Source organism: Marmota flaviventris, chromosome 7 (assembly GCF_047511675.1).
Source record: "Marmota flaviventris isolate mMarFla1 chromosome 7, mMarFla1.hap1, whole genome shotgun sequence".
Classification (NCBI taxonomy): Eukaryota; Metazoa; Chordata; class Mammalia; order Rodentia; family Sciuridae; genus Marmota; species Marmota flaviventris.
In genome coordinates this window covers 19,818,906-19,833,818 of record NC_092504.1, presented here as the reverse complement: position 1 = coordinate 19,833,818, position 14,913 = coordinate 19,818,906, and the positions used below count along the sequence as shown (strand labels likewise).

The 14,913-nt window shown below is 50.4% G+C and overlaps 1 protein-coding gene across 1 annotated transcript; it reads right to left on the bottom strand.

The window, feature by feature from the left end:
• Nucleotides 1–2,680: 2,680 nt before the first annotated feature.
• On the bottom strand, nucleotides 2,681–14,639 carry Slc34a2 (solute carrier family 34 member 2). Its single transcript, XM_027938548.2, has 12 exons — nucleotides 14,531–14,639; nucleotides 14,306–14,440; nucleotides 13,101–13,229; nucleotides 11,699–11,842; nucleotides 10,359–10,470; nucleotides 7,941–8,136; nucleotides 7,208–7,303; nucleotides 6,488–6,608; nucleotides 5,378–5,545; nucleotides 4,268–4,384; nucleotides 4,056–4,180; nucleotides 2,681–3,313 (listed from the first exon to the last, which is right to left on the bottom strand). Exons 1-12 carry the CDS (start codon nucleotides 14,637–14,639, stop codon nucleotides 2,681–2,683), a joined length of 2,085 nt encoding a protein of 694 aa, XP_027794349.2.
• Nucleotides 14,640–14,913: the final 274 nt, after the last annotated feature.

Below are 14,913 nucleotides of genomic sequence, written 5' to 3'. Positions count from 1 at the left end.
CACATGGGGTGGTGGGCAGGGACCTGTGGGGGAGAGGGGACTGACAGCATGGAAAGGCCACACTTTTAATCCAAACCAGAGCTCTTAAAATGTAGCCCCAAAGACACTGGCTTTGCAGGAAACACAACCAAGGAACCTACCAGAGCCTTCATTAGCCAACCACTTGGGCTAGAAAAGATGACAGAAAGGCGGCCCTGGTTCTTTTTCTTTCAACTCTTCCTTACTCATCAGAAAGACAAGTGTTTTCCAGAGCACAGTGGTGCATGCCTACAATCCCAGCGGCTCAGGAGGCTGAGGCAGGAGGACGGTGAGTTCAAAGTCAGCCTCAGCAACTTACTGAGACACTGTCTCTGAACAAAATATGAGGTCTGGGGATGTGGCTCAGTGGTCCCTGGTACAAAAAAAAAAGGGAAGAAAGGCAGAGTGTTGGCGGATGTGTGCAGAGAGAAGTGAAGCCAACAAGATCCAGCTTTGACAGCATCCCCTCCATTCTGATGGGGACAAAGCACAGCCAAGCTTTAAAACAAGTCATGAAGTTTCTTTTGGATTTTTAAATTGGGGATCAAACCCTGGAACACTGTACCAGAGCCACATCTTCAGGCCTTTCAAAATTTCGAAACAGGGTCTCACGAAGTTGCTGAGCCTCAGCCTCCATAGTCACTGGGAAAACATGTACTACCTCGGCTGTCGAGTGATACAATGATCACACAAAAGCTCTGCCATTGCATACTTGTGACACTCACACTGACACCTTAAATTTGAATGTCTGTCACTCAATAGCCAGTCTCCCTTGCACATCAAGGAGACACAAAGGAAAGCTTTGTGTGTTCAGTAGCTATAATGGTCCTCCCCTAAATTTTCACAGAAGGCCCCACAAAATGTGCAACTGCCCCAGTGGTGGGTGGTGAGGGTTAGACAAGGGTTACCTCCCATCTTTAGGAGATAAATACAACACACTCCTTCTGGGTGTGATCATTTTTATTTTTTCCTTCCCATAACCAGTTTAAAAAAAATACAATCAACTCAGGTACAAGGATTCCATTTTTAAAAATCAGAGTGCAAGGGTAGCCACGGCCACTGCCCAGGTTAACTTACATATTTACAGCGTGCAGGGTGGCATGGCCAGAGGCAGGTTGGAAGGTGGTATTACAAAATATACAAAGGTGGTCTTTTGTGCTTTACATCTTAGAACCTTGTCTCATTTCCAAATGAGACACTATAAAACACAAATCACAGACTATTTACTATATAACTTATGAAAAATGCTGTACAGATGCGTGACTATAAATACAGAGTATAAATGGCTCTTTTTGGGGAATTAGTATCTACAGGGGGGAAGGTCAGAGAGGGCTCAGCTTGGTATCCCAACCTGACAAGATGGAGATGCCTGGATGGGGGAGGACGGCAGAGCTGCACTGATACTTTGGTCTCAGATAAGCCTGAAGCTCACCTTCCAAGGAAGAATTACAACAGATGAGGTGAGCAGCAATGGTGTAAATGAAGGAAGAGAGGAGGCCACCTGGGACATGGGGCCACCCCTTAGACCTCAGTCACATGTAATCATGGTTCCCAGGGCAATCTAGCTGCACCTGGTTATCTTCCTAGAAAAGTCTGGAGACTCACAGGCACAGAGGGTGGAAATGTTTGAACGGAGACTTCAGTGCATGTATGTATGGGTGTGAACATGGATGGAAGTTGACCACTGGCCCAGAAGTCATCTTACACAAAAGAGGAACTGGAGGCAAACAGACCTGTCCCAGGAGCAGGTGATTCCTGGCCCTAGAGATGACAGCAGTGGAGGGAGTGAGACTTGCCTGTTCTGTTTCAAGGGCTCCAATGGGAACTATTTCTATCTGGCCAAGGAAGTGGCATCAATGTAGCCTCAATGGTTGTCAATCAATTTGACTTCTAATTAGCCTGAGGTCCTCTGGCCAATCAACATCTCCCCAAATGCTAATCATTCCCTGTTCTCATCCGCCATCAGCCCAGCACAGGATCAACCAAAATGTATCCTAACCCTCTCTGTAGCTCAGGCCTGGCACCCATCCTGAAAATTTGAGGACAAAGACACTGCAGGTAAATTTTGGGCCACCCACACCTGCCCAGGAGGGGAACTCATGACAGAGTGGGGAGCATTGAGAAGTGGGAAGCCCACCTCCCATGCTCTTGTCCAAGTCTCCAAACAATTGCTATTTGCCCAACAGGGCAGCTCTGGGGCAGGGAGGAGGGCTGTGAGCAAGAACTCTTGGGGGAAGTCAGTCTTTGCTAAGAAAGAGGCCCTTAGGCTTTATCACAATGGAGAACAGCTTTGTACATGTGTATATACACACCCTTACATGGGTACCTTCCAGAACCTTCCATAAATCCCTCCTGGAGGAGGGGGCGGTTCTTTCTGAAAAGCAGGTTCAGTCTGAGAACATCCTATTTCACCTGTGTGCAGGAGTGGCTGTGGCCACCTCCTGGCCAGCTTGGTTGTCCTCATCTCCCTTGGTGATGCCCTGTGCCTTCTGGGAGGGGGGGCCTAGGGCACAGAAGCTGACAGTCTGAGTAAGGGAAGAAGAGCTAGGCCTGACGTCAAGCTCCCCACAAGGGACAAATCCCTGTGAGGCAGCGGAAAGCATGCAAAGGCAGGGAGGGCGGAGCACTCAGCACCTGAGGTCCCCCCAACCTCTGGGTGGTCCTAGAAGGCCGTGCTATTGCAGATGGCCTTGGTGCCCAGGACATCAGCGTGGGCCTTGACCTCATCCTGGGCTTCTATGTTCATGACGGCATTTTCGAAGGCCTCGGGGGCCTTCATGGGGACACCTTGCACCTCCTGCACCTCCTCCAGGTCCTCACAGCACTTGCTGCAGCGGCAGCACTTGCCGCAGCCGCACATCAGGCAGCACACCCGGCAGCACACGCGGCAGCAGCAACAGCAGCGCTGCTGGCAGCAGCCGGTGGCCGAGGTGATGAGGTTGTCCCAGGGCTTCAGGGAGTGCATCCACAGGGGCAGGAAGTTCCAATTGCGGAGCTTGATGGGCAGGACACTTGGGCAGCGGGACTGCAGGAGCCGGAGGCAGACCACCAGCAGCAGCAGGAGGATGATGGGCACCCCCACGCCCACCAACACAGGCCAGCCGGCCAGCGAGAGGCCGAACACCGTCAGTGGGGTCAGGAAGAAGAAGAAGATCAGGTAGAACACGGCAAACCAGCGGTACTTGGCGGAGATGTTGCCCAGCCCCTTGGCCAGGCGGATCGGCAGGCGGGTGAACGGAATTGGGTACCACAGCAAAATGCCAGAGATGTTGAAGAAAAAGTGGCACAGGGCGATCTGAAACACAGGAGGTGGGACAGGTGAGGAGGGCGGCCACCTAGCAGAGTCCTTCCTGAAAAGCTACAGATGCTTCTGGGAAACCTGAAGGGGGACCAGGGAGGTGGCCAGGCTGAGTCTCAGCTCAGTTTTCAGGACCTGGGGTTCCTAAGGCGGCAGCTAACAATGGGTTTGCCCAGTTCTTCCCCGGGCCGTGGTTCCACTGCTCCAGCCAAGCAGGTAGGAGCAGGTGGGCAGAAGGCCTGCAGAAGTTCCAGCTGGCTTGGAACCGATGCTGCGTTTGCTCTCACCTTGGAATGGTGAGAACACCATTCCAAGGACTTTATGTGGGTTCCTTCAATCCAAGGCACCCTACATGAGGAAACTGAATCATGAGGTTCAGCATTTCCTAAAGTCCCACAAGTGGGAGATGTCCAAGGTGGGATTCAAGCCCACAGGAAATCCTGAGCACTTGAAGCAGGGCTAGTCTACACTGAGATACGCCCCAAGTGTAAAAGAATGTGAAATATCAATCATATGTTGGTGTGATAATGAATTAAATCAAATTAAAATGAACCTCCCTGTATTTTACTTTTTAAAAATATGGCTACCAGTTGGGTTTGGTGGTGTGTGCCTATAATCCCAGGGACTTGGGAGACTGACACAGGAGGATCAAGTTTGAGGCCAGCCTCCGCAACTTGAGTCCTGTCTCCAAAAAAAAAAAAAAAAAAAACAGGGACCCACTCCTGCAGCATGTCCCCACCTGAAGAGAACTCTTGAGAGTGTTGCCCGGGCTGGCTAAGGCGGCCAGGATGGCGGTGGTGGTGGTGCCGATGTTGGAGCCCAGAGTGAGCGGATAAGCCCTCTCAATGGTTATCACACCGATACCTAGAGAAAGAGAGCACATGACATCAGCCCTCGGGGTGACTGCAAATGGCAAGGGAGGCCCAAGAGAGAAGTCAAGGAGAAACTTACCGATCAGAGGGGTCATGGCAGATGTGAACACTGAGCTGCTCTGCACGATGAAGGTCATGCCGGCTCCGACGAGGATGGCTAGGTAGCCGGTCACCCAGGCAAAGGGAAAGGGGAAATCTGGAAGACAGAGGGGAAGAAGACTTAAGAACCCCCGGCCAAAGCTTGGCGAGATGCACTGCCGGCACCTCCTTAGGACCCCAGGAACAGAGCAGGCTGGAGGCTGAGGCCACGCCCCCCACATCATCTTGGGGGCCAGGTGGAGGTTCAGGCCCCTGCTTCTCTCCCAGCTGACTTTGACCCTGCATATCCAGGTGAGCCAGGGACATAGGTGTTACGAAGATACAGACAAGATGCACGGAGGCCTGGTTAGAAAAACTTGAGTGCCCGGAAAAGAACATCCTCCCAAAGGCCCTGGCCAGCGTAGAGCTTAGCACTTTCTCCCTGGTGTCCATCACTCATACCTTCCACCTGTGTTTCCACCTAATGGAGTGTGAAGAACCAGCAGCTGCTGAGCACAACCCGAAGAACCCAGCCTTCTGCCCCACCTGCACCGGGTCAGGCCCTGCCGGCCTTGCCAGCCTTCAGTTCATGCTCAGTGCAAGAGTCCCTCCCTCAAGAGCGCAGGGGTGGTGACGTCATTGCTTGGTGATCTCTCATTGGCTGGGACCCTCTACTGGGAGCTCTTCTTGGCCAGTGAGTTTCACTGGCTACCTGAGGATGCTAAGCTATTTATGGAGAATCACATTTCCTTTCAAGAATGAAGAGAAGTAAAGACAAAGGTGGATGCCTGTTACCCTTTCCACGGGCTCCTGAGAGACCCAGGGAGGCCTCAGTATCTAGAAAACCAGCCAGAAGGGAAGGCCCACCTCGTGGCTCTGGATGTAAACTGGCTTTCTCAGGCCCTTGCTGACCCGTGATGGAAGCATGTGCCTGCCCCAGGACCACCAGGACATGAAGGAGAACTCCCATCTTAACCTCTGCAGCTCATTAGATCAGAGAGAGATTCCACACACACGCCATTACAAGATGGGAATCAAAGGAGCCCCTGGGTTGGCTGCATGATCCTATTCCCCAGGTAGGCCGGAGGTGTAGGAGAGGTGGTACACATACCAGTGTTGATGGTTTTCTTGATGACAACCGCAACCTGTCCCTTGAGCACAGAGCCCAGGAGCTTGACAATCATGATCAGGCAGCCGCAGAGGACCATCAGGGAGACAATCAGCAGGATGATGCCCACAGCCAGATCCGGGAGGTTGAAATTCACAAATATGTGCTGGCCTGGAGACACAGAAAGCCTTGTCAGAAGGGGCAGGAGCCATGAGGCTCAGATTCCTTTTTTTCTGGTATCCTCCCTCACAGTAACAGAATCCTGGGTACACACATGGCAGCTCAGAATAAAGACAGCCCTTCCCAGACTCCTCTGCAGCTAACTGTAGCCCTAAGACAGTGTTCAGACAGTCAGACATCCTGAGGCTGGAAAATGAAATGAGGGGGTTTAAAAAAAATTCCCAGCTAGTTAAGGCAGATCTGTGTCCACAGTCCATTCCTTCTGCCTCTAAATCCCATTGGGGTTTTTGTTGTTTGTTTGTTTTTGTAACTTGAGATACAGCAAAGCATTGAGGTATTGCTACTGGTAAAACTCCTTGTTTTGCAAAGTCACAATGTGTCCCCATATTAAGTCCAGCAAAGCACAGTTATATCACATGGATGTGTAGCATTGGAGGTGACAGGGTCACTAAATTCTGTGATATAAGTCACATCTGGAGCAAAGGTATACTGTTCAGAATTAATGTCAGCTGTACAGGGAGAGAAGATCTACTATAAGAGGGTCCCTAAGGAACAATTAGAAGAACTGAGGATACCTGATTTGGAAAAGATCCCAAGGGCAACATCACAGCTTATTAAAAGAATCACAGCCTCAGGCAGGCTGTTTTTCATGGGGCCAGCTGTGCAGAAGGGACTCACTGGATATCATTTGTCCTGTGTGGGTCCCACATTGGGCTTCAGGTCCTCATTCTGCCCCTTCCCTTGGGACCCTGGGCCTGTCCCTTAGTCCCTAAGCCGTGGCTTCTTCTGTTTTAAAAGCCCACTCCTCGTGTCTCAGGTAGGTCCTGTGCTAGGCCTCTGCTGCCCTCTTTGCCCTACTTCCTGGGCCCAGAAGCCTCCTTACCCCTCCCCCTCAGACAGCCTGTCCCTGGCTGGTTTGCTGAGTCCACTCACACTTGGCAATGTTCTCCTTGTAGGTCACGTTCTTGATGGTCCACGTGTAGATGCCGTCCGTCCAACAGAGGGAAGGGGAAGTGCAGTTCTCAGGCGAGGGGACGGTGACATTCATCTGAGTCTAAGAGATGAACATGCCACAACAAAATTTTGGTGGGAAATGCTTGGAAACGTGATCAGTAGAGTTTTTCCATCTTGATTTTAAAAGTTCTTGGAAAAACTGAGACCAATAGACTTTTTTTTTTTTTAATCTCATTTTTAGTTTTTGGCCTTTACCCCACAAAGACCAAACACATATGTACCCTGGAAACAAGGGTGAGCGGCACCCCTACTGCACAGGGCAGCAGATTCCCTGACACAGGCAAGAACCTATCGACCACCTGGGGAGGAATGTTCTGGAAGAGTAGGGAAAGTGGGAGATGCCACCTGCTGCCCGGTCCATACAGTGGGTCACACAGGTTCCATGGGCCTCCCTCCAAAATAGGAGAGGCACAAGGCTCGCCTTATCCAGGACACCTAACAAAACTGGCATAGCATATCCGTAGCTCAGTGGGAGGCTTGAGTCCAGCCATCATTTCACAAACTTGTTTCCAAAAGGACACTCAACTGGCCAATATTTTGATTTTCTAGGCATTTCCATTTTTGGTTCCCCTTTTTCTTTGCCTCCTTGAAAGACTGCCAGGATTCACCCACCCAATAATATTATTCCTGGAAACATACCGTATTTGTAAAAGTTTTGCACCAAATCTTGATCAGACTCTTGTTTTGGGCCGATTCGTCATTCATTGCAATTTGGTGGATGACTTTTTTATCCAGCTGAGGAATGCAATAAATAGACAAGACCGTCAGCCCATCCTCAGAACTGAGGAGATAGATGCAGGTGTTGCTGTGAGAGGGTTTCTGGGGAGGTGAGCTTGACTGTGAGCCCTTGCATCCTGTATGCACCCCCTAGGGTACGGCCGAGTATCCAGGTATTACCAAGTGATCACTAGAAGAATGAGTGCTTTTGGCCAATGAGCAAGAGCACTGTTATTTAGGAAGCAGGAAGCAGGCTGCAGCTATTTCCTGACCAACTGACTGCCAGAGAAAACCAGACGGCAGACACCAGAGACCACTGCGGGGAGATGGCCCCTGGTCGAAAGGGCAGTAGCCAAGGAGTAGGATAACAGTGGGTCCAGAGATGGCAATGAGGACAAAGTTGTTCAAGTGTCCGGTGAACAATCCCTGAAAAGTGCTCACTGCCCGTCCCCCCACCCCCAAAGACACACACACTGTTGGAGTCAAGGAATTTTTGTTGAAGTCAAGACCTGATGCTCCTAGAGTCCTGAAATATGCCTCCCTGAGCCTTTTTCAGAGGTACCACTGAGCCGTGTGTATAAACCCTCATCTCCTTACAGGCTCAGTGTGGTGGGTGGGGTGGGAATGGGATGCCCTTTTTCCTGTATAGTGGTACCTGAATGATGAGCTTCGTGAAGGGATCTGTGATGACTTTCAGAAGTGCTGGGGCATCTTCTCCATTCTGGAAGTGGAAGGTGTCCACCACCAGGTTGGTCAGAATCTCCAGGTAGTGGGTGGCAGCCTCCAGGGGCAAGAGCACCAGTACGGACAGCCAGTTGAAGAAGTCATGGACGGTGGCCCCTGCAAAAGCCCTGTGGGAAGGGAACCCAGCCCTCAGGTTAGTCAAGGAGGCAAGGACACCCATCCAGCGGGCTCTTGCTAGCTGCTGTTCAGTGTGTGCACAGATGTAGAATCTCAGTTCTGTTCTTATTGCAATTCCCAAAGTGGGTGGTATTACCATTCCCCTTGCACTGGAGGGCCAGCTAGTAGGTATGTCTGGAATAATTCTCTCAGCAAATACCATTTGGAGGAGTAGCATCAAGACCATTTTTTTTTTTAGTTTTTTATGTGGTGCTGGGGATTAAACCCAGTGCCTCACACGTGCTAAGAAAATGCTGAACCACTGAGCCACCATCCCAGCCCAAGACCTCTTTGAATCACACACAAATGCAACCTCCCTGATCAGTCCAGCAGCAGGTAACAAAGTTCTCTACCCACATGAATTTTAAGAGAGAGAGAATTTTAATATTTTTTAGTTTTTCGGCGGACACAACATCTTTGTTTTTGTATGTAGTGCTGAGGATTGAACCCGGGCCACACACATGCCAGGCTACCGCTTGAGCCACATCCCCAGCCCCCTGCATGAATTCTTAACCATTTAAGAATCTTGAGAGGCTGATGAAACATGAACAGTCTCCATTGGAAGCCCAGCTTATATATGCCACCCTTTGCCTCTACCCAAGGAGGTCCTTGGTTCCCCCTGAACTCCATCCCACCTCCAGATTGAGAAACTATGCTTTCCCTCAAGCAAAAATGATTCCTTTAAAAATCATCTGGAAAAGAAATCATTGAGCCAAATGGAATGTGGAACATAAATATTTAGAAGTGGCTAATAAAATGGGGAGGTCACTTTACTAGTAAATATAAAATTGGCAAGTGTAATTTTTCATCTGTCCTATTAGCTATTATTTTCTAATGAAGTCTTACTCTTCTCAGTGAGTCAAGACAGTTTCAGGGGCTGAAGTGTGGCTCAGCGGTAGGCTCAGCGGTAGAACATTTGCCTAGCATGCATGAGACCCTGGGTTCAATCCCCATCACTAGAAAAAAAAACGGATTATACACTGTTAAGATAGAATGAAGTGATTCACATATTTTCTAGGGTTTTGCCAAAATGTTTTACAAGCCTTATGTTCAATGCAGAAATCATTATTCAAGGAATCTAATAAAGTAACCCAAACCACAAGGAAGAAAGATGTTGAAAATATATTGAAATATCCAGAGGAGGCAAGCTAAGTCAATGGTATCCTATATGTAGCCACATCGATATTCTTCCACTTGTAACAATGAAAAGAATCCAAAATCTCAAATGGGGAAACCCAGATGGACTCCCAGCTGTGCCCCCCAATGAAGTCATTTCACCTCCTTGAGCTTCAACATGAATAAAACGGGCTGTAGAAAACCCTGCTTCTCCATGAGAAGATCAAATTAGAATACGCCCAGCTTGGTGTGTATTATTACTGTGACCATCAGGACATTTCATCATGGACCAGATGAGGTGGCTCAGGGAAAATGAAGGACCCCAATGACGTCCACTGGCTGCCAGTTCACCAACAGACAAGGGATGACGTTTGCTGTCTCCCCCATTATCCTGCAGTAATGTCAGCTGGTTGACCACAAGGTAATCACAGAGGCATGCAGGCAACCATGTCTCTGTTTTAATAAGCTCTGGTAAAGCCCATCGCTGGGAAGAAGCCGGGAAATGGGTTTAATTTTTACATTCATTTTTTGAAAGAAAAGGTTTCCTCTGCTTATATACTCAACCTGCTCTATTTTCAGACCTGACACATCCACAAAAATGACCTTTTGCCTTTTATTGGCATGCTTGTGAACAATGGAGAAAAAGTGGCACCAGCTGAGCTGGCCAAATATGGAAGTTTTAGGAAGTTGTAATTACTTATGACTAAGTGCGACAGAAACTCCTACCCTGACTGGCTGTGTTAACTCCCCCACTAGCAGCAAGCTTCCAGCGAAAGCCTGCACTGACTGAGCCCTGACCTTGCTCCAGGCACCCTGCCCAACACTCGCCGGCATGACTGTTGGATCCTTGGGATAAGCCGTTGGGGAGAGATGCTATGATTGTCCCAGTTTGCAGACTAGGGAGCAGAGTCTGGGGAGTGTGTGACCCCAGCCCCAGCTGGACTCCCTGCCTACTGCCTTCAAGAGCCTGACAAGCATGCGCTGGTGGCACCAGGTGGGTCCTTCAGCGTAATGTACAAGAGGCCTGATGGCAGCAAAGGCTGGTTGAGGTTCTTACCTCCTGAACTCGCTGCGGTCTCCGGCCTGCATGAGCGCCACGATGGTGTTGGTGATGGAGGTCCCGATGTTGGCCCCCATGATGATGGGGATGGCTGCCCGCACGGTCAGCACTGGGGGTTGGAAGAGTGGTTAGCACATTTCAGAAACAGCCTGGCTGCTCTTGCATGACCCAGGGCGGGCAGGACTCCCTAAGGCTGGTGTCCCTTAAAGCACCTGTTCAGCCTCTAGGACAGGAATGCATGTGGCTGTGCTAAACCACTGTCCAAAATTCCTGTACATAATTGTGGGGCATCCACAGAGCTGGTGAAACCCTCCTGTGGATCCAAGTTTAAAAATGGCCTTCTAAATTTTTTCTCCTCAATATTACCAATGAGGCCAGAAGCATACAGACAGCTACTGTTTCAGGAACAGTGGATAATTCCAGGGCTCAAGGGGATGGACTCCATTTCCCAGAGCAGTAAGGCTTCCACTTAAGGAGGAGTCAGACCCACAGTGGACATCAAAGTCCTCTGTATTTCCCAGGCAAATCCTGGAAGGATCATTTCCTTTGCTAACAAAATCAGCATATGACCATTCTCTGACATGGGAAACTAATCATCTTTCTCTTAATTATCCCACAAAAAAAATTCTGGTTCATATTGGTTAAAATGCTGGTTTGAGCTGAAAATCAGTTACAAGTGATCGCCATCAGAAAGTCCATCCCAACCTCAGAGCACATATCAAGCAGGGCAGGTCTGGAACAATGTCTGCAAACTCAGTTGTTCCAAAGCCAATGTATGGTATGATTAAGTGCCTTTATGGTTAGCACTGAGTTGTCCAGCCCAAGGAACTGACTTTGAACTCACAATCCTCCTGCCTCAGCCTCCCAAGCTACTGGGATTACAGTCATGTGCCACTGCACCCAGGGATTGAACTCATTGGCATTTAAACCCTGAGCCACATCCCCTTTTTATTTAGAGACAGGGGTCTCGCTGAGTTGCTTAGGGCCTCACTAGGGAACTTTAATTGATGGAAATGTTTGATATGGCAGGTGCTGGGCACGTGGGCACCGAGCACTCAAGCTGCGGCCAGAACAAAAGAATTGAATTTCATATTTTAAATCCATTAAGGTTAAATGGAATCAGCCACATAATGGCAGTTGGAGTAGATACCATATTTCTAGAAAATTCAGAGACCTCAAGCATCTGTCTATTTTTGGACCCAGCCATCCAATGCAAACAGGAAACTGCTGGGATCAAAGGTGAGACATATCACAGTTGGACAAGATGTGAAGATAATGGTGACAGGGCCCAGAGTAAATTCCAGGCTCCCCAGATGGACAGGGTGCCAGGAACTCACATGAGGAGGCCACCATGCTGACGATGATGGATGAGGAGGTGCTGGAGCTCTGCACCATGACGGTCACCAGCACCCCGATCACCAGTCCTGCCACGGGGTTGGACATGATGGAGTTGTTGCTGAAGAACTGCCCGGCCATTTTTCCTGAAAGACAGATTCAATGGTCACGTGAAGTGGAAACAGTCTCCAACACTTCTTGCTTCTTCCCTGCACCCCCCTGGTCAGTGGGGAAATCTGGCTGCCAGTGCCTCCCAGCCCACCTCTCTGACCTAGTTCCCCATCAGCCTCAGCTCCATGTTCCGGGTCCCCTGCCCTGCAGCCTCTTACCCTTACCGCTCCATGAGCAGGCCTCTTGCTCACCTTCTGATCAGGAACCTGGCCTCACTGTGTGGCAGCCCAAGGGCCTCCCCATTCTTCTCTACCCAGCCCCAGCCCCATCCTCAGCCCCAGGGGATGATTGAATGCGGGCTGAGTCATTTTGAGGGCATGCCTCTGACCCCCTCCATCCCTTCCCTGATCCATTTTATAATGAAGACCCAGGTCAGAGAGTGGATGTTACTTGGAGATTATCAGAAAGCGATGAAGCAGAGCCCCTCACTGATGCTGGCACGGATCCGGAGGACTGGAAGTGACAAGTAGGCACTTTGCACCTCAAGCTTCCCCATGAGAGCCTACCCCCTATGGTCTCTCAAGCATAAATGGACTCTCAAGAGAGACACTGAGAGGTGCAGGATCCCATAGTGTCTCATGATAACCTGAGACTGAATCTTGCTAACTACAGGCTCTGACTCTTAGGGCTGGTGAATGATCTGGGCCTCAATCCTCCCCTCTGGAGATGGGAGGGGCTTTGAGAAGGAATGTGGAGACCAGGCCTTCTTTACAAAGGTAACCAAGCTCCAGGTGACCTATTTCCGGGTTCCACTCAGGCCTGAGATGTGTGGCCATGTGCTGTGGATACAGATTCCCCCAGCCTGGGACCTCTGACCTTCCCTAGCTTTGATTTTTTTTTTTTTTTTTTTTTTTGACTTGCTCTGGGCTAAGAGCATTCTTTCTTATGCTGTAATCTCTGGGCAGAGAGGCTGAGAGACAGCAGGGATCCCTCAGATAAGTCCTCGGGTCAAACAGCTTCCTGCCTGGGGTTAGTGAACAAAGGTGAGGGCGATAGCTTGCGGTGGCTCCAGCCCTGGCTCCTGGCATGCCACCTGGGCCGGGTCACAGCTGTGTGGGCCTCAGTTTTCTCCTCTATACAAAGGGGAACGTGGACTTCCCAAGACGATCTGAGACAGTTCAAGTCCTTGCCATCTGGAAGGCTACAGCTAGAGAAGGCTTCAATGGGGACTGTCTGAACCCAATTCCGCTGCAGTGCCTCCCCACCCCCCACCCCCACGCCTTTCACCCATACCTCCGACCAGCTGGAAGGCGCTGCTGAGGACATCCAAGGAGCACACGAACAAGTAGAGGAACCCCAGGAGCAGAATGAATTTTCCAATCCCTTGGAAGACACACAAGATCTTCCCTTTGGTGTCTCTCTCTGTGGGGCGAGGGGGGAAGAAGGCACAAAGCTTTCAGTGTCCACAGCACTGGGAAGCCCACAGCCCCCACCTCCTTCCTGGCCAGGCCGCAGGAGGCTCTTCTGTGAGGCCTGGGGATACGAGGTACACACGCTGCTGCCATTTCCTGAACAGTTACCACTTGGGCCCACGTCCTTGACACCCTCCCCACATTGCTATGTCATAGAGGATTTGCATCTGGGTGGAGGGGTTCATTGTGGCCTAGAGCACAACCAGGCAGAGCAGGCTCCACACTCAGCTGAACCACAGGGTCCCAGGGCAGGTCACCGGTGAAGAGCACGTGTCACCTGCTAAGTGCAGGGTCAGAGATAATGGCTCTCCAAAGTACCTTCAGAACACCAGAAGATTTTCTAGAATGAGGCTGCTCAGGAGCAATCACAGCCTAAATTTGGAGGGCTTGGGCCCCTCTATATCCAGGGATGCTGCACCCATGACTGCTATTTCCTTGATTCACTTTAGAGTGGTTCTCGCCTCTTCCCTCCAACCCCATTCCTCCCTCTCCACCCCACCTGGCTGTATGACCTCACACCCTCCCCTTGGAAGTGAGGTGTTTGCTTGCACCCCAGCTATCCTAGCTGAGCCTTCCCTGTCTTCTGGAAGCTTTCCCTGATGCCCATGCTTAGCTGAGGGACCCCTGAGGAGCTCCACCCACAGCACCTGTGTCCATAGCACCTCCAATAACACCCAGAACTGGGGGAGCACACCATTGACTATAAGGAGCACAAACAGTCTGTCTCAGTTATAACCCCAGTGCCAGGTACACTGGATGAAAGAAAGACGAGATCATCACCTATTATGCTTTGATATTAATCCTCAAGAATGAGGGTGGCTTTCCCAGCCAAGGGAAATTTTCTTTCTTATTTTCCAGTACTGGGAAGGAAACCCAGGGACTTGCACGTGTTGGGCAAGTGCTCTACCCCTGAGCTACGTCCCCAACCTTTAGGACCCTGGTTCTAAGAGCATCAGACCAATGAAGGAGGAAGAGGGACTAGAAGGAGGTAACATTGAACAACAGCCTCTGCTGCTTCCTGCTTACCTGACCACTTGATCCCACTATCCTGGAGTGCGGGCAGGTCCCAGGGGTCTTCCACATCAGTGGGCTCCTCTATCAGAGTCACAGTGGAGTACGAGGGCAAAAGTTCAATTTTGGCTGTAGGACCACTGCTGTCATCTGCCCAGAGAAGCAGCAGCCATGAGAATCAGACCCATAACTCCTCAGGTCCTGGCAGGGGACCCACCCATGGCAGATGACGTCACTTACTTTTGCCAGTCTCCTTGCCTTTGGCTGGTGTGGACTGATGACTCGTGGCCCCTTCGATGTATTTATTGGGGTTGGGCTGGGCATTTTCCAACTCAGGCCAAGGAGCCATGGTCTGTGGATCAGAAGACAGAGCGTTAAGAGCAGCCATTGAACAGAGGCTGCATGTGGCTGGCAGAGAAAGGGCAACTGTCCACGGTGAAGCATCTACTGGGAAGGGAAAGGGGTCTGCTTGTTCTACCGAGTCCTCCCTCCACCATGCTCCAGGCTGCCACTGCATCAAGCCTCTTAGATTTTGTCCATTCTAGCCTCACATTTAGACCCTTAGTTGTGCTTCCTTTGAGTCCTTGAATTCCTTTGTCTCCACCTGTACAGCTTCTTGCACT